Consider the following 27,472-nt stretch of genomic DNA (forward strand, 5'->3'; position numbering starts at 1 on the left):
GTGAGCCACGGCCGCTGAGCCTGCGCGTGCGGAGCCTGTGCTCCGCGGTGGGAGAGGCCACAACAGTGAGAGGCCTGTGTACCGCAAAAAAAAAAAACTAAACTAAAACTAAAAGCCAAATGCTTCCTATCTGTAAATAATTTCTATTTTATTCCAGGTAGAGTGAGTATAACTGTCACTTTTTATTGTATGTAAGGTTTTCTTATAATAATTTAATTAAGCTCTTCTGTCTTTCCTTTTTCATGATCAGTATACCAGCTTTGACTCTGCTGGTGCATCACAAGACCAGGCTGACCAGCAGAAGGAAAGAGACCAGGCAGTGCCTCTTTTTCATTCTCCTTAAGACCTTGGGCCACCTGCCTTAGGCAGGAGGAGACTGTTACTCTGCCCCCTTCCACTGCCCTGCAGCCGTTCTTTAACCATTGTCTCATATGTTAGGAAAGCATCACAGTAATTTTATATACAAATAGCATGGAAATGTATTTTCAACAACAGGGGAACATTTAAATAAACTATACTGTAGTCATAGGAAATGCTTTGCTTAAGGTGTTAAATGAAAAGAAAGAACATACCAAACGACATGTACCAATAATAAAAATAGTAATATAAATGTAATATACTGAAAATAATACAATAGATGAGTAGCTAACACTTTTTAAACAATCACTGTGTTGTGAACATGTTTTAAATGTCTTGCACTTATTGACCCATTTAGTTACCTCATTTAATCCCCCCAACAACCCTCTCAATTGGTAATTATTATCCAGTTTTTACATGTAAACATAAAAATGAGGTACAGAGAGTTTAGGCAACTTACTAGGTTTGGTGAAAAGCCAGTATCGGTCCTTAAGATACCTAGGTTCTAGTGGGGGCTCACTCACTGTTGGGTGATCAAAGTGCCCACAGGGATGCTGTGAGGAGTGGATGGGAGAGGCACCAATTGTGAAATCAGGAAGACTTCCACATGGAAGGGACATGGAACAGAGTTTTAAAGGGCGAGTTGGCTAGTTTTCCAGGTGAATAGGCAGATGGGAAAACCTATTGAAACCTGACTGCCACTCACCAATCTTGTGACTTAATTCCTTCATCTGAACAACACAAATGATGTCTGCCATTTCTTCATGGCGTATCTAATAAAATAGGGTACTGAAAGCTCTATGGAAGTGTTTGATGTTATTTAATTATTTTATTTATTTATTTTTTAAAAGTCCTTAAATATGTGACTGCTGGTTTTCCTTTGCTTTCTTAGGTAGATATGATTGTGACCCTGGGAGGACTTGCTGGACGTTTTGACCAGATTATGGCGTCAGTGAGCACTTTGTTCCAAGCAACTCGAATCACTCCTTTGCCAATTATAATAATCCAAGAGGAGTCTCTCATCTATCTGCTCCAGCCGGTAAGTGAGGATTAAATACAGTGTCAGCGCTTTGCTTCCACAAAACCTGTAACATTTTCGTACACAAGGAGAAAACATGTGCCCCATTTATGTATTTGAACTGTGAGTGAAGTTGAGGTGTTTGATTACTTGTGGCTAAATGGGAAACAGGTGGAGGAGAAGCCTCATTGTACTCAGAAAAACAAAACAAAACAAAAAAAAAAGTTTTTAAATTAAATTGACACTAAGAATTAAATTTAACATTTTTGCATTTTGAGCAGCTGAATGTGAGTGCCACTTGAGATTAATCTCAGCAGAGAAAGCACAAAGCTTGGCAAACATTACACGTGGAATTCTGGTATATTTTCAGTGTTGTCGTTATAATTGGAAACTGTATTTGATTTTGTTAAGCACTTAGTCTTGAGCTTTTACTGTTCATAAGTTGCTTGGTTGTTAATTTCACTCTCATGATGATGTCATTCATTTCCAATGATAAACATCAAGGAAATTTTCTATCAGTGTAGTGCTTAGAACAGAATTCTTATTATATAAACATGTTTTATGAGGTTGATGAGTGTATTTCAGTTTGAAAAATGATTGTTTGGCAACATTTTTTTTTTTTTTTTTTGCGGTACACGGGCCTCTCACTGTTGTGGCTTCTCCCGTTGCGGAGCACAGGCTCTGGACACGCAGGCTCAGCGACCATGGCTCACGGGCCCAGCCGCTCCGCGGCATGTGGGATCTTCCCGGACCGGGGCACGAACCCGTGTCCCCTGCATCAGCAGGCAGACTCTCAACCACTGTGCCACCAGGGAAGCCCATGTTGGGCAACATTTTTTAAAGACAGTGGACAGTTGTTTGTTTTTTTTCTTTTTTGCCTGTCACTGCAATGTGCTGCTTACAGCTTTGCTTTCAGTCCCTCTGCTGTCCATCATCTGTAGCCTGTCATTACCTGAAAACTGTTGTTTGGTTAACATGGCATGCATGCTTACCGTCGTTCAGCCAGTTGTGCATTTTGTTCTGGCTCTTTGCATTGCGTGGCTTTGTTGCTTTCTGGAATACTTCCTGTGAGGTGCGAAAACGAAGCTGAAGAATTCGGTTTTCAGACTCCATAGTGTCCATTTATTTGGTCAACAAAGAGTTACGGAGTGCCTGCTACCTACCTGTTGCACTGCTGGGCAATTGAAGATTAAACAGAAATAGTAACGTGTTCTTTACTCTCTAGTATGTGTCTAGTGAAGAAGACATTTATAAAACACAGAATAAAGCAAGGTCAAAAGGTTAGTACATAAAGATGATGAAAGATTATATAATCTGGTCATGGGTGTGTAAGGAAATGCTTCACAGAGGCGCTCACATTTTATTTACTTAATTAATTCAACAAATTTTTTTTTTTTTTTTTTTTTGCCTGCTCTACGGCTTGTGGGATCCTAGTTCCCTGAGCAGAGATTGAACCCCGGCCCTCGGCAGTGAAAGCCTGGAGTCCTAACTACTGGACCACCAGGGAATTCCCAACAAATATTTCTTGAGTACCTGCTATATGTCAGGTACTTTTCTAGGGATACAGCAGCAAGCAACAATGACAACAACAAAAAAAAACCCTTCCTTTCATGGAACATAGATTGTGTTGAGCTTACATTTCAGCAGAATCTCGAAGGATGAGTGGATGTCTGCTATTGAAGATGATGGGAAAGTCATTCCAGTTAGAAGGAGCCACTAAAGAAAGATAGAGCTGAAGGGCATGTTATGGCATCTACAGGTAATTCTGAGCAGCCATATGGAAACTATTGAAAGATCAGACTCAGAAGACTACTTTGGATCCTACCTCTGAAGAACCTTGAACTCTACATACTACAGTGTGAACTTGTTTGCCATAAGCTATGGGAAGTCATTAGAAGATTTCAGTTAGCAGTCTGACATGCACAGATATGCTTCTTAGATTTCTAATTAGATGTTTATTAAATACCTGTACTTTCCCAATAGGTTCTGAAGCGTGAAACTCTCTACCGTTGTGAAGCGTTGAGCTTTATTGTTTTATAATGATTTTATGATGCTGCGAATGCTAAAATAGTCAACTAAAACTTGTCTCTATGTAAATACTCTGGCTAAGAGATAACTAGATGGGGTACAATGGTTTTTGCAAAGTAAAATTGGAAGATTAACTGATAGCAAAAACCACATCTAAAAATGACTTCTGCTCTTAAGATCTTTTCATTATCTGTGGTATTTTGTATCTTCTTTGAATAATTGTAGACTTCCTAAAATGTATTCAGCTTGGGATTTCTTGGAATTCCTCCATCTATAGATTGCTGTCTGTCCTCAGTTTGGAAAACTCTCAACCATTATGTTTTCAAATATTGTCTCATCCCCCATTTTCTTTCTCCCTTCTTCTGCAACTCCAATTAAGCATATATGTGATCCTCTAATTGTATCATATATATCTCAGAACTTGTCTCTTGTATTTTCTGTCTTAATCTCTCTGGGCTACATTCTGAAGTTCCTCATTGCCTCTGCAATCCACTTCACTCTTCTGCTTTAGCTGTTCTGTTTTGCTACTAAACTCATCCTTTCAGTAGCAAAGGCTATTCCTGCCATGATTCATCTCTCTTACAAGCTTTCCCTTTACTCACATTTTAAAAACTCTTAAAACATAATTGTCCTACTTCCTTTATAGTCTAGAAAAATTCTGATATCTGCAGACTTTATAGGTCATCTGTCTTTTATGTTCTCTTTTGCTTTTCTATTTTGTAACCTTGATTCATTCCGTATTTTGTGATTTTTAGCTATGACCTCATATTTCTGGGAACTTTACCTGTGGGAATTACTTATAGAAGGAGTTAAAAGTGAGTCCAAGGAGAATTTAGAGTGGACTTCCAACCCAGTTATTTATAGGCACTAATAACTTAGGACCTTTCGTTTGAGACTTTTTTGGACCATCTCGGTGGTATGTATTTTGAAGCTAATTCTGCTGGGAGTTTGACTTCCAATTACAGATGCCCAAGGAAGACTTGTTCCTCTTCTTAAGCAAGGTTTGGCTGGACAGTTTTCCTAGCATTCACTTGGGGGTATCCTTTGTATTCGTCTTTTCTCTGAGAATCTCCGCTGAAGTGGTGCAGTCTCCTTTTACACTCCTACGTTGCTCAGGCTTGCTCTCCTAATGACCTTCCATACTTGGAGGCCTAAGCACCTGAAACTCAAGTTCACCTGATTTGGTAAAAATCAAATGCCTGTAAGGTGAAAGGTAGATTGGTGTTCTTTTTCAATCAAAACTTAGTTTTTGGCTTTTGAATATTCTTTGAAAAAAAGAAAAAGATGTTTGATGCATTTTGAAAGATTCCCTTTAATTTTTTTCTAGCTTTTTTTTTTTATTGTTGTCGGTTGGCCAGGGTACTAATCTACCCTGTGTATGTTGCAGTGATAATTAACCCCCAAATCTCAGAGGCTTAACTGAGATTAAGCTTAATTTTTTTTCTCATTCATGGAAAATCTGGTGTGGTTTGGGCAGTATCCTCCATTTTATATCCAAGCCAATTGGGAACATGTTGAGTCAGCAGCGGAAAAAAGGTTACTGTAAAAAGTGGCACTGCATGTTTGTAAAGGCCAGGCCTGGCTGTGGCTTGTGTCACCTTTGGTGAACACAGTTACGCTGCCCCAGCTCAGTATGAGGTGGTCGAAGAGAGGAAGGCTGTGGGCCGGAAAGATGACTGAGCACAGACCATTGTCTCCGTCAAAGACAGAGGTTATGTTCTGTAACATAATCATCTTTTTTTTTTTTTTTCATTTATGATATGTCAGACTTTAATCATTGAAGGAGAATCCCCAGTTCCCCAAACATAGTAATCATGGTAAGTGTGCCTGCATACACCATGTCCTCTAGAATCTCTCTCTGGTCATTTTGATTTTGTCTTATTGAAACAACTAGAAAATTACCTTACCCTATCAAGTAAGTATTACATAGCGTGAGGCAGAAAGTTCACACAAGACCATACCCTCTCCATTGCATGAGAGGAGTAAGAATGTTTAGCACAGACTTTCCTCTGGGGGCTCAGTAGGGTTGGCTCTGCTCGTCTTTCCCTGTGGTCACATCCCAGGTCTCTGCTTCTCAGTCACTTTTAGTGAGAGAGTAGTTAGACAGCACCCAGAGCAACTGCAAAAGCCAAAAGGAGTATGTTTGAGGGCTTAAGATACGAACCAGGCTTACACACCCTACCATATTTTTAAGCAGTTCTAATTATACACTTACGAAATGTGATCAATTAAAAGCTGATTATTGCACAGAAGCAGCCTATATCCTAGAAATGGAACACGCAACGTTGGAGCTGAAATGACTCTGTAAGATGTATTTTCATTTATCTCTGTGTTATATGTGGCATATGTAGTAAAGTACGCATCTGTATTAGGTAGTGTGCATATTCAGGACGATGTCTACAGGACACTGTTCCTTGTTAATAGGGTTATTGTAGTCACAATCAGGATGGACATACCATACACATAAATTGAAACCATTTTCAAATATTTTGGTGCTGGACTAAGGAAATCAATCTGGTTTGCTTCAGTGACAGATAAAGAATGCTTTCAAAATGTTTTAAATGTACTTCTTAATTGAAAGTCATCAAATAGCTATTCTTGAGAAAGGAGGTAATTGGGGGACTTGCACAAGAAGCATATCATTTGAGCTTCATAACAGTCCTGGGAGGCAAGCAGGACAGATCATAAGAATCACACAGCAGTATTTTGACTCAGCAGTTTTTCCACTGCACTACCTTTCCTTCTTCATGGGATTAATGGGCTGAGATGGAAATGACAAACTCTTAAAACAAGTCACAGTCTGCAGGCTGGTCATTATCCATAGGGTATGCATATGTGTACACACACACACACGCACGCACACACACGCATGCACGCACATAAATTCTCTACAATATTCTTTTCAAATAAGCTTGATCTTGGATGCCCCTTAAGGGTATATCCTACCTTGTGGCTTTATCCTGAAATTAAACAAAAATAACACTCTGCATTTTCCTCAACTATAAAAAAATCTACCTACAATAAGAATCTTCGTTATTTAAACAGATTAAATGAGATTGCCATCAAACTTTGCTAAAATATATCAAAAGTGGTAGAATTCAATATAAATGTTAATTATTATGAGTGTTACTTTTGAGGACAGCGTCTTCTAGAATTGGTTCTATAATTCCAGGTTGTGTGAAGTTGAAGATAATAGCAGGAGGTGTGAGATGTCTTATGGGACCTGTGTGTTTGGCTGATAAATGTTTTAGTGCTTGTGTTTGCTCTATGACGGTGAAGTGGCTGGGATAGCCCTGGACCATGGAACTAAAATGCGCTTCTCTTGATTTTTCTAAAAAAAGCCTCCCAACCCTCAACTCCTCTTAATGTTTCTGTAATGTTCTGTGTTTCTTTCTCTACATACGAGACTCTTGTGAGACCATGTTGTGTAAATAAACCCTCATCCTTCATTCATTAAGGGTACGTCAGTCATTTGGGACAGGCCTGTATGTCGAGAGCCATTCAGTTAAAGTTGTGTAGATTGTTGCAGACTAAAATCTTTCATCTAATTCTCTTTTCAGTCCACTTCCTATGACTCATTTTTGTTAATTACAAATAGCTGATTCAGTTTGTTATACAGCAGAAACTAACATGACACTGTAAAGCAATTATACTCCAATAAAGATGTTAAACAAAAAAGGCAATAGTGTACTTCCAGGTCTATATAAATTTGGAAGACTGGAAGTTTTTAGCTGGTTGACTTTTTAGAAGATAATGTCTTTTCGATTGTATTTTGGCATATTTCACTTGCTGCGGGTCAGATGTCATTATGAGTGAAAACCTCAGTAGGTAGCGTTTACTTTGAAGGGATGTTCAAACTGCCATTTTAAAATAGCAAATTAAAAAAATAGAATGCCTAATAGCCCCTCCCCAAAGAGTCATCATCCTTCTTTTACCCCACAAAAATGTGTTCTTAATAAGACATCATGCCCTTTTATGAGCACGAGATTTTATGAAAATGGTGAGAGACATTTTAGCCATGAAACCCCACTGATGTCAATGACGGGTTAGGCTGTGTTCCCCATGAAGACAGCCAGGTGCTCAGAGCGTGTGTGTCGCATTTACTATGCAGGGTGTGAATGGCTCCAGATTTCACATACATACTTTCTCATTTTCTGGTCCTGTGCTTCTCAGGACTCCAGAAACATTAGCTTCTGTACACTGAGCATAAATTATCTTTTATCTCCAAGTTTTATGGCAGTTGGTAATACAAGTTAATAGGATTTATGACCAAAAAATGAGCTGTCCGAGAGTTAATAAGGCATGTCTTTTGCGTTATCCCAAACCTCGTTCAGTGATTCCTGTTCAGCATTATAGCGTCTGATGTGTAAGAGAATGCTGTTACAGAGCGATGCTGTCGGTTTTTATCTCAGTTGAACGAACTTCTACATACATTGTAAATATTTCTTCCTCATGATCTTAGCCATGTTTCCTACTGCTTGTTTTTTTCCTCTCACTAGATCAATCATTTACTGTATAAAGTCCTGACATTTTCTCCATTATACATTTGAAATGCCGGTAATGAATATGATAGAAAGCTGTTAATAGTCTGATAGAAAGAAGCTGAATATCCGTGATGTAAATTTGGTGTGCATGATGGTTTCTGCAGAGAACCAGGGGTTTGGATCTGTCTGTCCACACGTGCAGCACCATCTCATCAGTGATAACACCGGAGAAGTGATTCTCAGAGTGATTTAGAGTGCGGGGACTCTATAGGCAACGCTGATAATCTTCTCACTGTTTATTATCCAATTATATAATTCCTTTCTTTGGATTATTATTTCATTCTCCCTCTGTATGTTCTCAATTTTTGTTGTTGCTTGGCATCTTAGAATCTTTTTTATAAATTATAAGTAGCATACAACCATTCAGTATTGGTGTAAATAGTATAAAGTCTGAGAGATCATTTTATAGATGAGCAATTGCAGACACTTAAAGGTAAAGTGATTTTCCCAAGGTTATGCGCAGCATTTCCTTGAAAGAAAATTTCTGCTGAAAATGAAGTAGATTTCATGCAGTGATGCCTAAAAGAGGACCGCTAGGCATTTCATGTCTGTAAATGGCCTGCCACTCAGAGCCTTCTCAACCTCTCTTTCCTCTTCCACAGGGCAAATTGCTATCCCCCCTTCCTTCCTTCCTCCGTCGTACACCCACCGAAGCTTCCTTCTCTGGGAAAGTCCTGCCACCTAATGTCTAACCTAAACACTCTTCGAAGTGGCTCCTTGCTTTGCTTACTCTTTTTCTTCGGCTTGTCTGCTCTGTATGCCAGGGCAGCAGATTCTTCTCGACGAGCACTGCACGCAGACACACATCTGCCCTAAGTACCCTCTTCCTTCCCTCGCTCCAGACCTTGCCCAGCTTTCTAGGAAAATGTTTCTATGCCCCTTCTCTCCTCTTCTGTCCCCTTCCGGGTGCTTTTCCTCCTCCTCCACTACATGGCATTTAAAAAATATAAAACAAAACCCTGTCCTGTTGTAGAACAGTGTATCTGCCTTTCTTAGTAGTCAGACGTTAAATTTTAATGTGCAATACTACCACAAAATTCCAGAGCTCTGCAACTCTCATTTTGTAAGCACCCCAGTGTCCCCTTTAGATCTCTGTAGGAACTTTCCCTCTGTGGTTTTATCCATGTTTAATGAAACTAACTTTCTTTAACTAAGACGTGAAATCACACATTCATGAAGGGTTTATTTTGTAGGTTTGTTTTCTGTTCTGCTGATTCCGTTTTTGTTGTTGTATAGCGTAGAATACTTCAGCAAAAAGCATTCTTTACGCACCAATTATGTGATAGACACAGTGGTGGGCAGTGCATGTGAAGAAGTAAAAGGCACTGCTTCTGTTCTGCTACTTAGAGTTTAGTGGAAAAGATGGAAGAATAAATAGCAAAATTCACACTCCTTATAAGGGAACACTGGGCGCTATAAGGATGGCGTGGAAAAAAACATTTAACCCAGATTGGGCACAGGGTTGGTGGTGAGAATGGGGACAGTCTCTGAGGGAGATCCTAGCTGATGGGCAGTTAGGCAAAGAAAGGAATAAAGACATTTAATATGAAAAGGCAAGGGGGCCTTAGAGAACTTGCCACCTTTGGGGGAATCTCCAAATTGCTGAATCCTGGGGAGCCTCGGAGATGCAGCTAGAAGTAAGAAGGTTCTAGATCACGAGGGGCTTGTTTGCATTCTCAGGAAGATGGTCTTTATATTGAAGGCCAAGTTCAGGTATTAAGTGTTTTTATCAGGGAATGACGTTAGATTAACATTTTAGATAGTTTGGTAGCAATGTGAAGGATAAATTGATGAGGGAAGAGATGGAAGCCATTCAACTACTTCAGAAATCCAAGAAGGGAATGGTGAGTAAGTAAACTTAAGTAAAGATGGGCATGAAGAAGAGATGATACAGTTCATTGGGATGTGCGTTCAAAAGTCTTTGCAGGAACACAGAGGGAGGAATCAGTGCAATGCCTAGGATTCGGCATTAGGCAACTGGGTGTTGTCTTTCTTTGAAATAAAGAATGTGAGAAGAACAGAACAAAATGGGAAGATAATCAGCTGAATTTGGGACATAAAGAGATTGGTCTGTTTTGGGAACTGAGTAGAATTGCCTAAAAGGGTTAAATATTCTGCCTAACCTGGCGGTGTACCTTGAGATTCATCAATATATACATGGTAATTAGAAACTTGGGACTGGACTCATCACCCTGGAAGGATGGTGTAGAGTGTAAAGATGGTAGAACTCGAGGGGATACCTTAAAGGAGAAGAAACAGAACTAAAAGAGAGTGACGCTGAAACGAAGGTGGTTTAGAGTTTCAAGAGGCAAGGGAGTGATCAACAAGGGTATCAAGAATTAAAAAAAAAATGATATCATGAGTTTGGAAGCTAGGAAGGCTTGATAAGGTACAGTTTTCATGGTAAAATATAGGTAGGAACCAGATTATTCTGAGTTGAGTATTAAATGGGAAGGAGGTAGATGTATATTTCTCTTTATTATTGTTTGCCCTTTTTCATTGTTCCCTCATAAGCAGTGGAATTTTTTTTCTTTTTTGGACTAACCTGGGAACTAATGACGGCTTACAAAATTATTTTGGTGAGACCATTTTCCAAGTTAAAAACGAAACCAGAAGAGGAATGTTTGGGACTATGCCTTTCTTTCTTTTCCAGGATGACCAGAAGCGTAGCTGCCATGCTGCACCTTTTTAAGGTGGATGACACATTTATGGACACTAATTATATCACTAAATACTGGTGAAATATGTTGCAATGTGTTTTAAATCCATATTGTCTCCGAAAACAAGCAGAAGGACCACCCCCAGCTCTACAATCCTGACAGGCCCTTCTCTCCTTTCCGTGGGCACCCTGGGTCTGGGCATCAGCACGAAGCTTTGAGTCAGAGCTTTTCATCTGCCTCTTTCTGGTCTGTCATCTTTTCAGTGTTACATGACCTAGGGAAACTGACCTATCTCCTGTTTTCCAAGCTGACCACAATCACTCCTTTCTCTGCCAAAAATATTTTTTTGTTGAAGTCACCCTCTTCTTTTAAAGCCCTACTCAAATTCTCTGTCTCCAGAATTTCCAAATAAACCTCTCTGAACTTCCCTCATCTGGATTATTTTCATCATTTTTAAAAATCCTTTATCTCCTATGGGCCTCAAGCAGTTTATCCATAAAAGAAAATTCGTTAGGGTATAACTTCTCTCATTTTCTAAACCTTAAAAACATAAGTCGCCTATTTTTTAATCAAAGGTGAAATAATAACGATCATACTTCATCCAGTGCTAGTTCATCCAGTGGGAGCCAAATCCAGATAAATAGGAAGGTTTAGATGATCTCAATGTACTGTTCCCATTATCAAGAGTGTTCATTGGTGCCTCCCCTTGTAGAATACGGGGTGCCTGGGCATCCCAGGTTGGGAGTCAGGAGCTCTGACTTCGTCTACTTATTTCCTCCTTAGCACGTGCTTTTTTCCTAGTTTGTTGGAAGCTCACGTGGGGAGGGGCGATAGCTTCTGTTAGTGGCTGCTGGTGTGCTAGTTCTCTTGAGCAGATACATGAGGAGGATGGTGGCAGGGTGGTAGGTTTTAGAGCAGCCTGGATACAATGAAGCTTCAAGGGTAAAGGCCGGAAATGATAACCCCGGTACCCGCCACTCACCCATGCAACATACAAGTTCTTCGACCTTAAAGAAGTCTTTCACTCAGGGAGATTTATAGAAAGGTGCCCATCAGCAAATACCTATGGTGACCCCTCCGTGATTCCAAAGCAGCAAGGGAGGAAATATCAAATTCAGTCTCAATGGAAGCTGTTTAAAAACTTATTTGGACGTTGGCCTTTTCGTTTTCAACCATGAGTGACGGAGAATCGGGTTAGGAGTCTTGATGCAATCCAAAAGAATGCTGTGCGCAGGTGAAACGATAGAAGCAATGGCATCAGCGTTTGTCACAGCCCTGTCATCGTAATTTTTCATAATCCAATTCTGGGTAAAGTCATGGAATATGGGATGCTGAGTGTCATCTTTCCCTGTATCGCCCCCCACAGTCCTCTGTGGCAAGGGCACAAGTCCACTGTGTCACGTATACTTTGTTCAATTGAGCATTGCTTCAGCATCTTCCTTTGATTGAAAACAAAGGGTTGCCAGTGCGGTATCAATGAACTGTGAAGTGATGTGAGCATTACCAGCAGGGAAATGAAATGAGCTTCTGGGAAGAAGATTGGCGCCGGTGAAAGCCTCTATATAAAGAGCTTCATACAGCCCCAGCTGGGTTGTATGACTCCTCATCCGATTAAGATTTCTTTTTTTCCCTGAATTGGGGAGCATTTTGATCTTATTTGTTCCAATGCAATCAAAACTGAAAGTGAAGAAAAAGTGGAATACTTATCCAAATAAAGTTAAGCTAGGAGGACTGGGGTTCGAGGGTACTTCTTCAAACTATACATTCACGCTGGATATTTTGAAGCTCTTCCAAGGAATGGCGTGAGGTACCTCACCCTCATACATACACACACATATATACAACACATGTAACATACATGTGCATACACCTCCCCCCACCCCAAGAATCTTACCTCTTCCAAGCCCAATCTCACTGAGAGGGAGGATTTTTTTTCCGAAAACCACTATCCTATATAGCTGTCTTTTAAACGCTACCCTTAGTCCTTCATAACTTTGTCATGATCAGAATTAGGATATTTGACTTAGATGGGTATGAAATAGTTTAACAGTAACATTTATAAAAATACATCAGAGTCAGGGACCAAGTTAGCAAAGCAGAGTATAACCAAGATGATCAATAGACGGAGAGAGAGAGCGAAAGAGAGACTTAAACTTTGACAGAATAGAACACTGACGATGCCCCAGTTTCCTGTTGCCTTCTGAAGTGGACTGAGACACTGCTGATAGATGTCAAGTAGATAGGATGTTCTGAATGTCAAAGACATACTGAGTATTAATCTACCATTGAAGTCTCTTGAGAGCCATGCCTGAGTTGTAAAAAAAAACCTTTGTACCAGAAAGCCTGGAAAATTACCAGCAATATTTTTGGAGTGATACAGCACTTTGAGAGTTTGTGAAATACGTTCATCATTGTCTCACTTGATTTTCAGCAGCCCTGTTAAGCCTGCAGACAGGTACATTGTTCCTGTTTTTCAGATGAGGAAACTATGCGTAGAACAATGTTGTGAGTGCGTGGAAAATCCATGAACAGTCTAGGGATTTTTCTGAAACCTACCCTTTGCTTTGTACCCTTTGCTTTGTAGCTGCTGTCTGTCTGTTAGAATCCCCGCTTCCCTCTCTGAATGGCGTTGCACCTTATGGAAGCTCCAAAAGCAGGAAGGAGAAGTAACCAGTTTCAATTATCTTCCATGCCCTGAGGGTGGTGCATTTAGGAGCCGGCACTGGAATCATCTGCATAGCATTTTTTTCTCCCCAGTCAACTTTCTCATTAAGAAAATTGTCATCTATACAGAGAATTTGAAAGAACAGTATAATGAGCAACACATTCCACCCATTTCTAATTTTTTAAAGCATTTGATCATGTATGCTCCCTCTATGAACAGATGTATTTGGGGGGAAGGTGACCCTTTGAAATTAAATTGCGGATGTCTCATCACATCTGAAATACTTCGACATGGGGAATGATATTTAGAAACTGAGATCGAGATAATAGATACGCTTACTGCTACCATGGTGGCGTTGCTTCTAGACATTTTTCAATGAACAGAACTTAGAAACAAACAAAAAGTTGTGTGTATGCATAAATTACAAGTTTGTATTGATATTTTAAATTCTGTTTTTCTATATTTAACCTATTTTTATTTTATATTTTTTATTTCTTTTGCCCTCCCTCAAAATTCCTGGTTTGAAATAACATCCTTGTTTTAGACTATAGTGTATAGTAACTGGTTTCAAAATTATAATATTTAAATTACCACTGATAGTAAACTACTAAAGGAAATTTAAAAGTTCTTTGCAGGTCTTTCCATATGTCTTTAAATTATAGCCCAGTCGGAGTATTGTGTCTAAAATTTGTCACTTGAAATGATAAATTTTGTTCATTCTGTGGTTATGCTACAAATTTAACTCTTAGGTTCATTTGTCACAGTTTATTTGTAGTTACAAGACTTTATTTTTTAATTACTGTATTAAAATATTTTAAAGTAATTACATTGTTCAAAAGCAAAGCTTCATAAAAAGTTATTGTCAGGAGAGGTCTTGCTTTCATTTCTATCCTCTTCATCACCACCACCCTCTTTCAGAATCTTCCAGATTCTGAAAGAGAAAAAAAATAAAGTAATAATATATTTTGGAGACTGCTCTATAGTCAGTAATAGAGATCATCTTCTTTTATTATGGCTGTTCAGAACACTAATTGTGTGTATGTATCTCAGTGTACCATAATTTATCGATGTGTAGCTTTTTGAAAGGACATGTTGGAAATTCTGACAAGGTAGTTCTTTGAGTTGTGGCTTACGGTGTGTTTTGAAAATGTTCTTCAGGTGATTCTATGCACTTTCTGATGAGAGAACTGCTTAGCTCTCATAACACCTTAGGAGGTGGAGACAGTAGGACCCAATTTTAAGGACAAACTGGGTCTTAAAAATATGCAGCGACTTGTCAGGAGTTACTTTTCCATTTAATGATAAAGCCACGTTCCAAATCCATGTCTAACGACCCTTTAGGTCTCTCCCTTCCATAATTCTCTTTCCCATTACATGATTCATGAGCTTAGTGTGATGTCATCCAGTGCAGAAGAAGCAATTTTAAGAGGTAAACTCATTAAGCAAGCATAACATGTACAGACCACATAGTTCTTCTCTAACAGAGGATCAGGCTTCACTGCCACCTTTGTAGAGTATAGATAAGTTTTTAAATAGAAAGAAGTGAATGGACATTATCAGTTTCCTTTATCAAGGAAGAAGACTATTCTATTATAGCTGAGATAGTAATGATAATGAACCAGAGTCTTTCTTTTTTGGAAAAAGTCGTGTTGATAGAGGAGCCTCAGAATTGATTAATTGCATACACATTGGCCTTTCCAATTGTCTGATGATAGGAAGCCAGTTTCACTCCTACCAGAAGCCCTCAAGGTAAAAGGCACAGAATATGGAACATTGGTCTTATTTTATCACTCAAGTTTAATGTTCAAAAGTGCTGCTCAAGGGATAGTGGGAAAGGATTTATTTTCTCCTGGGTGAAGCTAGCCTATTAAGAAGTGGGCACTCTTTGAAATTTTGATAATAGTAATTGAAAAGCTATGAATAGAGCTTCATATTTTTTTCTGAGCATATTTCACATATAAAATATTTCCAGGAACAGAGCAAGCATTAAGAAAGATAAAGGGACTTGGACAGTTTTTTTCATGTATTCATTCAACCAACATATTAACAAGGACTTATTTGTATCAGGTATATTGCTAGATTGAAGATGAATAAGTTATTCTCAGAAAAGCTTTGCTAAATCTATTTGGATCATTATTTCAATAAGATAAAAGAAGTGCAATATTACAAATACATACAGACTATTATGGAAGTGTAGAGAAGCAGCAGCACGTAATGTACCACAGACAGGTGTGGGAAGAAAAAGGTCATGTCTAAGCTGGGTCTCAAAAGTAGACAGATGAGTAAGGGTCACTAAAAGTTGAAGAGGTTAGAAGACAGAGAACGGAGGACGTGAGCAAAGCTGTATAGTAAAGAAACCGAGCTGTTTATTTGGGAGAACAGTAGAAAGCCTGATGTTTCTGGGATGGAAAAGGAGGACATGGTGATGGATGAGAGGAAAGAAGCTAGGTTGGAGAGGCAATTGAAGATCACTTCCTCTGCCATGTTAGGGGATTCGGATTTTAATCCTTCAATGTTAGACAAATGGTTTGTAACTCTTGGAGGTTATGAGCCTATATGAGAATATGAGGAAAAGTATGAACCTTCTCCAGAAAAATGTACATTTCTACATACACTGAAATTTTAAATATAATTTTAAGAGTTTATAGAAGTCCTGAGCCTATCCATAGAGTTCCATTTGGAAACCGACTCTTTCAGACAAATACTGGTATACCTTGTTATCTTACCAGTTAGTATGGACAGGGCCTGGCTGTATTCTTAGATAGGACTTTCACATTGAGTTATTAACAAATTATCAAATGAGTGGTAGCCAGTTTCTTCAGTAATGGTGAAAATTATGATAGTGGCTAATACTGAATCTCAACATGTGCCAGGATGAAGAAATTATTTTTCTCCCTATTTCTCAGATGAAGCTCAAGGTGTTGCTTGCAGCCAGTAGGATGCAGAGATGGGATGTACCCAGGCACTCTGGCTGCACATGTACTGCTCTGCACTCCTAGTTAACTGCATTATAACGCTCCCTGAGAAAGACAAATTGAGGCCTTTTTCAATGCTAGAAGCCTAGGCTTATTGGCCATAGATACAGGTCAGTATGCAGAGCTTATGTTCTGTTCATTGAACTTACCTCTTAGATAGAAAGATTTCTGCCCTTGCAGCCACATGCATTACACAATTGTGAATAGCATTAAATATAGACACAAGATTATTAGCAGCAACACTTAATACTGTGTATCATCCAGTAGGCTGCAGTAAAGAATTTCATTTCTAAAGCCAAATAGTACATAATTCTCTAAAATCACCTTCTCCTGAACACATACTTCATTTAAAACAATTTTACGAACCAAATTCTAACTTACTACTTAGCGTAAAAATGTTGATGTGCAACATTAAAAAAATAAATTAATGCTACAAATCTCATCCTCTATTCCTTTTATCTGTGATGCTTTCTTTTCCTGAAAAATTGCATTTATATCCAAAATAGAAGTTTATTACAACAAGGCTCTTTTGGAGAGGAGTTATACTCAAAGAAAGGAAGACATTCAGAACCATTAAAAAGGGAACTAGAAGGAGACCGTATATCATAGTTCATCATAGAATAGTTAACTGAATGTATGAAGAAGCAAGGTGATGTCTATAACCCTATGGCTTATTAGGTCTGAAAAGTGTCAGTTATTCAGTCCAGATTTAGGTGTTGCCGAGGGGCTTCTGGTTCTGACTGGGAGGTTTGGGTCTTGACTCTAGTTTGTACAGACTGGCTCCTGGGGACGCTCTGAGTCCCAGTTTCTTCATCTGTAACTTGGGAATGATACTGCACAGGATATTCACGAAAATTAAAACATATAAGGCCTTGTATATGAAGTTGCTTCTTGTTTTATTTTGTTTTGCTTTCGTTTGGTTTCTTTCCTTTGGGATTCAAGTGGAAAGGGTGGAGTTCATCATACGCCTTATTCCTGGCACATTATCTTCGTTGGTCAGTTTGTTTCATTGTTGATTTGGGTTTGTTGGTTCAAATCCCATTTTCGCCTGCGACTCCCTATTCTCATATAAGAAACCATCCAAATATATTATAATTTACCTTTTTGTTTGTGCTTTACAAAAATGTGTATTGTTTTATGACCATTAAAAAATATTTTATATGTGTCTCTAAAAGAAAGCAATTCCTAAAAACCATACCTAAAATGACTAAAGTTAAAAATAATTACTTAATGTGATCAAATACAATTTTTACATATGCTTTGTTATTTTAAGTTTTTTTATGGTTTGTTATATGATTAGGGATCCAAACAACATCCGTGCATTGCAATTGGTTAATATTTTTGTTGTCTCTTTTCATCAGTAAGTCTCCTTCTCTATTTTTCTTTTTCTTCTCCTTCTTCCTGTTATTCTGCCCCTCACCCCTCAACATTTTTGTTGAGGAAACTATCATTTGTTCCATGGAATTTTCCACAGTCTGGGTTCATGGCATGGCAAGTTATCATTAAATACTTTCTCTTTTCCTTTGTGTTTTTGTAATTTGTAGTTAATTCTAGAGCTGTGATCAGAACAATTAAAAAATTGGGGGGATGCTTCTGAAATAGGTGACATTGCATCATAACATTTGGTTGTCTCTTTATTGTGATGTTCTAGCCACTGATAATCATCATTCACCTCCATAGTGGTTGCTCAATGGTAATACTAAGCTATTCTACAGTTACTACTTTATTTATTGCCTGAAACACCTCCTTAAAGAGCAGCTTCCCTCAGATCAGCTACTAGGTTATCTTGTAGAACAGTTTTTAAAGAAAGGCAGGATACGCACTTAATTCTTTTTTTTTTATTTACTATTTTTCAGAATAAAGAGTTACTTCTCTAGCATTCTTCAGTATTAATCAGTATTTTTCCTTAAGTTCATGATTATAATCATATTTGATAGGTATAATCAGTCCATTATAGTTATTACCTTTATTGCTACTCAAAGTGTCCTGTCTTTGGACAGTGGGAGCATATTCAGTTTGGCTCCTGAATCTGCTTGACATAAATCCAGTAGTCTTTGATAACTTGCTTTCTGTTTCTGTAGCATGTTCCTGGGTTCATCTTGTACACTTCCTGGCTGAGTCTTAGAATTTCTACAGTGGGCTCTTTAGTAAGAAATAATATAGAGACTATAATCTAATATAGAGACCATAATATAGAGACCACTAAGGGGAGTGCTTGTAGCTACTAAGTTGATTCAATAGACAAAGCTAGGATTTTTTTTTAAGATACCGTGAGTTCATACTTATGCTTTCCATTCAAACTCAGTACCACAGGGAAACAATATCTTTTGATGAGCAGAGCTTTAAAATGTTGATGAAGCCTCGTCTATTCATCTCTTCTGTTATGGATCATGCTGTGGTGTTTTATCTAAGAAATTTTTATCTAACCTAAGGTTACAAAGATTTCCTTTCATGTTTCCTCTTAGAAGCTGTATATTGATAGTTACAGGTTTTACATTTAGAGCTGTGATCCATTTTGCTTTAATTTTTGTGCACCATGTGGGGTATGGATTGGCGTTCGTTTATTTGCATATGGATATCCAGTTGTTTCAGCACCATTTGTCATAAAGGCTATTCTTGCCCCACTGTAGTGCCTTCGCAGCTTTGTCAAAAATAGTTATCCATGTGCATGTGGATCTATTTCTAGCCTTTCTTATATACTCCATAGATGTTTTCATTTTCTTTAAGCCAGTACTACAGTGATGTCATTGAATAATCTTTTGCATGTATCTCTTTGTATGTTGCCAGTGTATCTTTTGGATAGATCCCTGGAAGTGTGATTACTGGGTCAAAGTTTCTTCTAAATGCTCCCCCATAAGAGTGTAAAATGCAATTGTAAGAGTACCTATTTCCCTTCAGCCTACTCATCTGAATAGGTGAGAAATAATATCCCAGAGTAGTTTAAATTTGCATTTCTCTTATTAAAAATGAGATTGAGCATATTTTTATATCCTTAAAAGCTCTTCACATTTCTTTTCTCTGGACTGCCCATATTTTCTATAAAGTTGTTGGCCTTTTTTTTTCTTTCTATATTGTTAAAATCTCTTTACATACTGTCTATAATATGAGTTGCGTATACTTTTCTCTTTCTCTTTATTATCATTTTAGGAAGGGTGTATGTATGCACTTATGCTTTGCATAAATGATATTGTTTTTACCTTTTTCTTATTTTTTATATAACTTATTTTTTAAATAGGCTTATATCTTAGAGGTTTTAGACTTACAGATTAGATTGAACAAATAGTACAGAAAGTTCCGATATATACCCCCGTCCACTGAACATGGTTCTCCCATTATTAACCTACTAATAATGTACGTTTGTTACAATTAATGAACAAAAATTGATTCATTATTGTTAACTAAAGTCTATAGTCTATTCATATGTCATTACTTTTTAACCCAATATCCTTTTTCTGTTCTTGGATCCCATGTTATATTTAGATGTTGTATTTCCTCATGCTTTTCTTGGAGGTTTTCTTGTTTTTTCTCCGACTTTCCTTGTTTTTGTTGACCTTGACAGTTTTGAGGAATCTTAGTCAGACATATTGCAGCATGGCTCTCTGTTGGAATTTGTCTGATGTTTTTCTCATGAATAGACCAGATTGTGTGTTTTAGAGAGGAAGAGCACAGAGTTAAAGTGCCATTTTTATCACATTATACCAAGGATGCCTACTGTTAACGTGATTTATGACTGTTTTTGTTAACCTTGATCACCTGGCTAAAATACTGTGTGTCTGTTTTTTCCTACCATAAGGTTAATGTACGCCCCCCTTCCATCTGTATTCTGAAGGAAGTCACAGTGTGCAACCCACATGAAGAAGTGGGGAGTTAGACTGTCCCTCCATTAGGGTGGAGTAGTTACACAATTTATTTGGAATTCTTTGTGGGAGATTTCTCTCTTTGTCCCCATTTAAAAATTTATTTGGTAATTTTTTTATCAGATTGGGCTCATGAATATTTATCTTATACTTTGATTTGTATTCTAATTCTGCTTTATTTGGTTGTTCACATTGTTTCAATGTTGGCCATTGGAAACTCCTTCACTTGGTTCCTGTGCTCCTTTGACAGAGCCCCTAAGAGTGTGTGTGTACGTACACGTCTGCACACACATGCTTCCTTTCTTTCTACTAGAAGGCATTCCAAGCTCATCTTGTATATTTCCTGCCCTAGTCTTGGAATCACCTATTTTTCTACAGAGTTCTGTTTCTCTTTTTTTTGCAGAATGGCTTTAGAAACCAAGATCTGGATGCTAGGTGTGCTTACTGCTACTGGGGTGTCATTTTTTAGACCCTCTTAGCAAAGAAGTATAGATGTGTATTTTAACCTGTGTATATATACCTATATTTATACATACTTCTGTATGTAACCATCTGCATATATATTAAGTTAAACATGAGTTCTTACTGATATTTCCAACTGTAATCCATCATCACATGGATCGTTTTAGCTTATTTCTCCTGCTTGTCTGTAACCTCTCACTTCAGCAGTGACAGACCTGGATCTCACCATCTACCATCCACTTAGTTAATTATTTAATTCCAGTATACATGAATAGCAGTGTTAGAGTTAATAACTTGTACCCCTGTAGGAAACAATTTTATCGGCTAGAGGACAGTACTTCTATGTAGTTCCTTTTGCCTTTAGTTTTACAGACTATTCATTTCCAAAGTACTTAGGTCAGCACCCTTTTCCTACTCCCTCCATTGAGGCTATTCCATATGTTTGTAATATAGTTAGGTTCTGTTGTCACATTCTGCATTTTGTCCCAGAATCCCCTGATCCTCCTAAATGATTTTTTTCAATTTGTGTATGATAAAGTTCATTCTTAGTGTTGTGAAGTTCTGCAGGTCTTGACAAACCCATACTGTCATGTACCCACCTTTACAATACCATGCATGCAGTACAGTACAGTACACCTTTGCCACCCTAATAATCCCCTGAGCTTCACCTATTCATCACACTCCCCACCTTCTCCTGGACCCCAGGAACCAGTCATCTTTGTACTGTCTCTATAGTTTTCCCTCTTCCTGGGTGGCATATAATTGGAATCATACAATATGTAATCTTTTTAGACTGGCTTGTTTTGCTTAGCAATGTGCTTTTAAGCTTCCTCCACCTTTTTTCTTACCTCTTTTACTCAGCATTATGTTTTTAAGATCTATCTGTGTTGCTGTGTATACATGGATTCTTTTCCTTTGCATAACACGAAGTGTTGTACATCTAGTATATTTGCCAATCCACTCTGAGTGCTGGACACCAAATTGCTTCTAAACCCTGCATCTCCCTGCACCCCTACCAAGCTACATCACCACAAATAATTTTGCAATGCACAGCCTCACATATATTCCCTTACAGAACTGTGTGAGCTTTTCTTTGACATGTATATATATAGAGAGAGCTTGGAAAAGAATTACAAGATCATAGCATATTTGTTTATCCTATTTAACTATTGCCTGATTGCTCTCTAGAACAGTTTTATCAAACCAGTAGTGTGGGGGGGAGTTGTGTGTGTATGTGTGTGTGTGCTTTAAAAATCATCCCCATATCCCCACCAATATTTCACATTATCCAAATCTGGATATAAAGTATATAGGAATCATCGTGTTCATTTGTATTTCTATAATTACTAACAAGTCTGATCATCTCTTCATATACTTGCTTGCTTTACTCATTTTTCTGTTGGGGATACCGTCAAATTTTTATTGCTGATTTGCAAGTATTCCTGTTATATTTTAAAGATAAATCCCCTGTCAGCTTTGAACATTACAATACATCTTTTCTCATTACATAATGTGTCTACTAGCTTTGTTCATGATGTCCTTTATTGAGTAGAATAATCAGTTTAGTTTTTGGCTTGGTCGATAGTGGTACCAATTACTGACATGCTGGAAAGAGGGAGAGGAATAGGATAGACTGAAAACTAGGGGTAGGAATAGGAGTTAGCCTTGGTTGCCTTAAGTTAGAGATGCTCATTGAACCTCCAAGTAGGAATCTTGAATAGGCAGTTGGATATTTGAGTCTGGAATAAACATGAGATTTTGTTAATCTTAATATTCTAAATTGTTTTTATTGTTCCTTGAAGATATTCTTTTGTTTTACATTTTAAAACTTAGAGCTCTGTTGTTTAAAGTTACTAAGAAAATTTTTATTTAAGAAATTGGAAAATTGGAATTGAAGGTACTTTAAATTGTATCATAGTGGGGGTTTTTTGGCTACATATGTAACTTTGATCATAATTTCATTTTTTTCTTGTCCAACATACTGAATCTTTGCAGAGTCATGGTTACCCAAGGAAATGTGCAGTTCTAACTTGTTTCAAGGACTCTGAACATATTTCATAGAACATTTACTATACACCTTATAAATGATAACATTTCTCCATTTCACATTTAGATTCTAAAAAATAACTCAGGGTTGACTCATGTTTAAATTGGATGTGAAAATAGATAGTTTTGATGTAAATCTATATGTTCATGGGATTCAGTTATCAAGTATTGAATATTATAGTTTCAGGACCATCTTCCTTAAGAAGGAAATACCCATGGGTGCGCAGATGTGAATCTTTTATTTTTTTAACATCTTTATTAGAGTATAATTGCTTTACAATGTTGTGTTAGTTTCTGCTGTATAACTGTGAATCAGCTATATACATATATCCCCATATCCCCTCCCTCTTGTGTCTCCCTCGCACTCTCCCTATCCCACCCCTCTAGGTTGTCACAGAACACCAAGCAGATATCCTCATGCGATGCAGCTGCGTCCCACTAGCTACATATTTTACATTTGGTAGTGTATATATGTCAAGCTACTCTCTCACTTCGTACCAGCTTACCCTTCCCCCTCGCCTTCTCCTCAAGTCCATCCTCTATGTCTGTGTCTTTATTCCTGTCCTGTACCCAGGTTCTTCAGAACCATTTTTTCTGTTTTTTGAAGATTCCATATATATGTGTTAGCATACGGTATTTGTTTTCTCTTTCTGACTTACTTCACTCTGTATGACGGACTCTAGGTCCATCCACCTCACTACAAATAACTCAATTTCATTTCTTTTTATGGCTGAGTAATATTCCATTGTATATATGTGCCACATCTTCTTTATCCATTCATCTGTCGATGGACACTTAGGTTGCTTCCATGTCCTGGCTGTTGTAAATAGTGCTGCAGTGAACATTGTGGTTCATGACTCTTTTTTTTTTTTTTTTTTTTTTGTGGTACGTGGGACTCTCACTGTTGTGGCCTATCCCGTTGCGGAGCACAGGCTCCAGACACGTAGGCTCAGCGGCCATGGCTCACGGGCCCAGCCACTCCGCGGCATGTGGGATCTTCTCAGACTGGGACACGAACCCGTGTCCCCTGCATAGGCAGGCGGACTCTCAACCACTGCACCACCAGGGAAGCCCCATGACTCTTTCTGAATTATGGTTTTCTCAGGGTATATGCCCAGTAGTGGGATTGCTGGGTCGTATGGTAGTTCTATTTTTAGTTTTTTAAGGAACCTTCATACTGTTCTCCATAGTGGCAGTATCAATTTATATTCCCACCAACAGTGCAATAGGGTTCACTTTTCTCCACACCCTCTCCAGCATGTATTGTTTGTAGATTTTTTGATGATGGTCTTTCTGACTGGTGTGAGGTGATACCTCATTGTAGTTTTGATTTGCATTTCTCTGATGATTAGTGATGTTGAGCATCCTTTCATGTGTTTGTTGCCAATCTGTATATCTTCTTTGGAGAAATGTCTACTTAGGTCTTCTGCCCATTTTTGGATAGGGGTGTTTGTTTTTTTGATATTGAGCTGCATGAGCTGCTTGTATATTTTGGAGATTAATCCTTTGTCAGTTGCTTCGTTTGCAAATATTTTCTCCCATTCTGAGGGTTGTCTTTCCGTCTTGTTTATGGTTTCCTTTGCTGTGCAAAAGCTTTTAAGTTTCGTCAGATCCCATTTGTTTATTTTTGGTTTTATTTCCATTTCTCTAGGAGGTGGGTCAAAAAGGATCTTACTGTGATTTATGTCAGAGTGTTCTTCCTGTGTTTTCCTCTGAGGGTTTTATACTGTCTGGCCTTACATTTTGGTCTTTAATCCATTTTGAGTTTATTTTTCTGTATGTGTTAGGAATTGTTCTAATTTCATTCTTTTACATGTAACTGTCCAGTTTTCCCAGCACCACTTATTGAAGAGGCTGTCTTTTCTCCATTGTATATTCTTGCTTCCTTTATCAAAAATAAGGTGACCATAGGTGCGTGGGTTTATCTCTGGGCTTTCTATCCTGTTCCATTGATCTATATTTCTGTTTTTTGTGCCAGTACCATATTCTCTTGATTACTGTAGCTTTGTAGTATAGTCTGAAGTCAGGGAGCCTGATTCCTCCAGCTCCATTTTCCATTCTCAAGATTGCTTTGGCTATGTGGGGTCTCTTGTGTTTCCATACAAATCGTGAAATTTTTTGTTCTAGTTCTGTGAAAAATGCCATTGGTGGTTTGATAGGGATTGCATTGAATCTGTAGATTGCATTGGGTAGTATAGGCATTTTCATAATGTTGATTCTTCCAGTCCAGGAACATGGTCTATCTCTCCATCTGTTTGTATCATCTTTAATTTCTTTCATCAGTGTCTTATAGTTTTCTGCATACAGGTCTTTTGTCTCCTAAGGTGGGTTTATTCCTCGGTATTTTATTCTTTTTGTTGCAGTGGTGAATGGGAGTGTTTCCTTAATTTCACTTTCAGATTTTTCATCATTATAGGAATGCAAGAGATTTCTGTGCATTAATTTTGTATCCTGCTACTTTACCAAATTCATTGATTAGCTCTAGTAGTTTTCTGGTAGCATCTTTAGGATTCTCCTTGTATATTATCATGTCATCTACAAACAGTGTCAGCTTTACTTATTCTTTCGCGATTTGGATTCCTTTTATTTCTTTTTCTTCTCTGATTGCTGTGGCTAAAACTTCCAAAACAATGTTGAATAATAGTGGTGAGAGTGGGAAACCTTATCTTGTTCCTGATCTTAGTGGAAATGGCTTCAGTTTTTCAACATTGAGGACGATGTTGGCTGTGTGTTTGTCATATATGGCCTTTATTATATTGAGGTAAGTTCCCTCTATGCCTACTTTCTGGAGGGTTTTTATTATAAATCGGTGTTGAACTCTGTCAAAAGCTTTTTCTGCATCTATTGAGATGATCATATGGTTTTTCTCCTTCAGTTTCTTAATATGGTGTATCACATTGATTGATTTGCATATATTGAAGAATCCTTGCATTCCTGGGATAAACCCCACTTGATCATGGTGTATGATCCTTTTAATGTGCTTTGGATTCTTTTGGGTAGTATTTTGTTGAGGATTTTTGCATCTATGTTCATCAGCGATACTGGTCTGTAGTTTTCTTTCTTTGTGACATCTTTGTTTGGTTTTGGTATCAGGGCGATGGTGGCCTCATAGAATGAGTTTGGAAGTGTTCCTCCCTCTGCTATATTTTGGAAGAGTTTGAGAAGGATCAGATCCATGTTTTTATATCTTAAAATATATTCATAGTTGGCTTTTATAATTTAGGAAGAAAGGATAGTATCTTAGCTATTTAAGTTTATAGAGGTGATATTTCTTCCAACAAGGGATGTGACCATCCTTATGAAGACAAAACAAAGAAAATTTTTCTTTAAGTACAGAAAAAAAAGTTCCTATATTGCCATGCTGGGCACTCATAAAAATGACTGGTGGTACTTTCAAGCATCATTCATCAGGCTTACATTTTAGAGGGAAAAAAAACCCTCACTATCCACTCCATATTCATTTAAGTTTTAAGTGCTTAGAAGACTTACCATAACCTCGACTTTAGCCCTGAAGTGGTAAATCTTTTTTTTAAATTTCTTTTAAATTTTATTTATTTATTTGTTTGTTTGTTTATTTATTTATTTATGGCTGTGTTGGGTCTTCGTTGCTGTGCACCGGCTTTCTTTAGTTTCAGCGAGTGGGCTTTTCATTGTGGTGGCTTCAGTAGTTGTGGCACGTGTGCTCAGTAGTTGTGGCTCGAGGGCTCTAGAGCACAGGCTCAGTAGTTGTGGCACACCGGCTTAGTTGCTCCACGGCATGTGGGATCTTCCCGGACCAGGGCTCGAACCCCTGAACCCCTGCATAGGCAGGTGGATTCTTAACCAGTGCACCACCTGGGAAGCCCAGAAATGTTAAATCTTGACATGTATCAATTTTAGCAGTTTGTCCCGGCACTGCTAGAACTCTGAGCACCCAGATGTCCAGAGCTTTACGTTCTGTTTTGCCATAGATCTTTCACACTTTTCACCCATCACTACTAACTTCGTAGTGTTGTTAGCTTTTACATCACCCCTTATTTTAAAACTGGACTAATCTAAAAGTGTCCTATTCGGTGAGAAACACCAGACAATGTATCAGACATGGTGTGCTTTCTTAACGCATCTAATCACAAAGGGCAGGTGAGGAGACCTTCATCATATTCAAGTGGGCCTGCAGAATGAGATTTCTCTGGGGTCATAAGTATTGTATTTACCTTAATTTTGTGCTCTCTACACTGCCTTCTGTGATATCATGCGGGCTTCTCATATAGCAGAATTATCCTGATTATTAAAAATTTATTCTATTTGAGTATATAAGTAGGTTAGGAGAGAAAGGACTGGGAAGTTTTTGTTTTATTGTTTGTTCGTTTTTTGCGGCACGCGGGCCTCTCACTGTTGTGGCCTCTCCCGTTGCGGAGCACAGGCTCCGGACGCGCAGGCTCAGCGGCCATGGCTCACGGGCCTAGCCGCTCCGCGGCATGTGGGATCTTCCCGGACCGGGGCACGAACCCGTGTCCCCTGCATCGGCAGGCGGACTCTCAACCACTGCGCCACCAGGGAAGCCCTGGGAGGTTTTAAAAAAATATTTATTCTTCAGTATCTAAGAAGTAGCAGGTATAAAAGTGTTACTTATGTTAGTAATATTTAAAAATTCATTGAGAATTAAAAATTGCCATAAGATGACATTTTTCCAATAGCTTCTTATACCAGATTCGGTGTTCAAATTAGAGTCAGAAGATAAGGGTTCAGATTTTGACTGCTGCTAGGATAACCTGTCCAAACAGAGCATCGCTGTGAATTTATAGCAGTGCTAGGATGTAAAAGAAGGCAGTGAAATTATGGCATTTTTTAAGACATGTAATGATTGGGTTTTTGGGCTTT

At 38.2% G+C, this 27,472-nt stretch overlaps 1 protein-coding gene across 3 annotated transcripts in view; it reads left to right on the forward strand.

Annotated features, from left to right (window-relative positions):
- The window catches only part of TPK1 (thiamin pyrophosphokinase 1), a 335,120-nt gene that overhangs the window by 191,042 nt on the left and 116,606 nt on the right, over positions 1-27,472 (forward strand). For all 3 annotated transcript variants that reach the window (XM_027101627.1, XM_027101629.1, XM_027101628.1), the window contains one exon: positions 1,250-1,396. In XM_027101627.1, the coding sequence (XP_026957428.1) occupies positions 1,250-1,396 (147 nt within the window). The remainder of the gene's footprint in view (positions 1-1,249; positions 1,397-27,472) is intronic.

Source organism: Aethalodelphis obliquidens, unplaced genomic scaffold, assembly GCF_003676395.1.
Source record: "Aethalodelphis obliquidens isolate GAN/ISIS:26980383/991018 unplaced genomic scaffold, ASM367639v1 scaffold5, whole genome shotgun sequence".
Classification (NCBI taxonomy): Eukaryota; Metazoa; Chordata; class Mammalia; order Artiodactyla; family Delphinidae; genus Aethalodelphis; species Aethalodelphis obliquidens.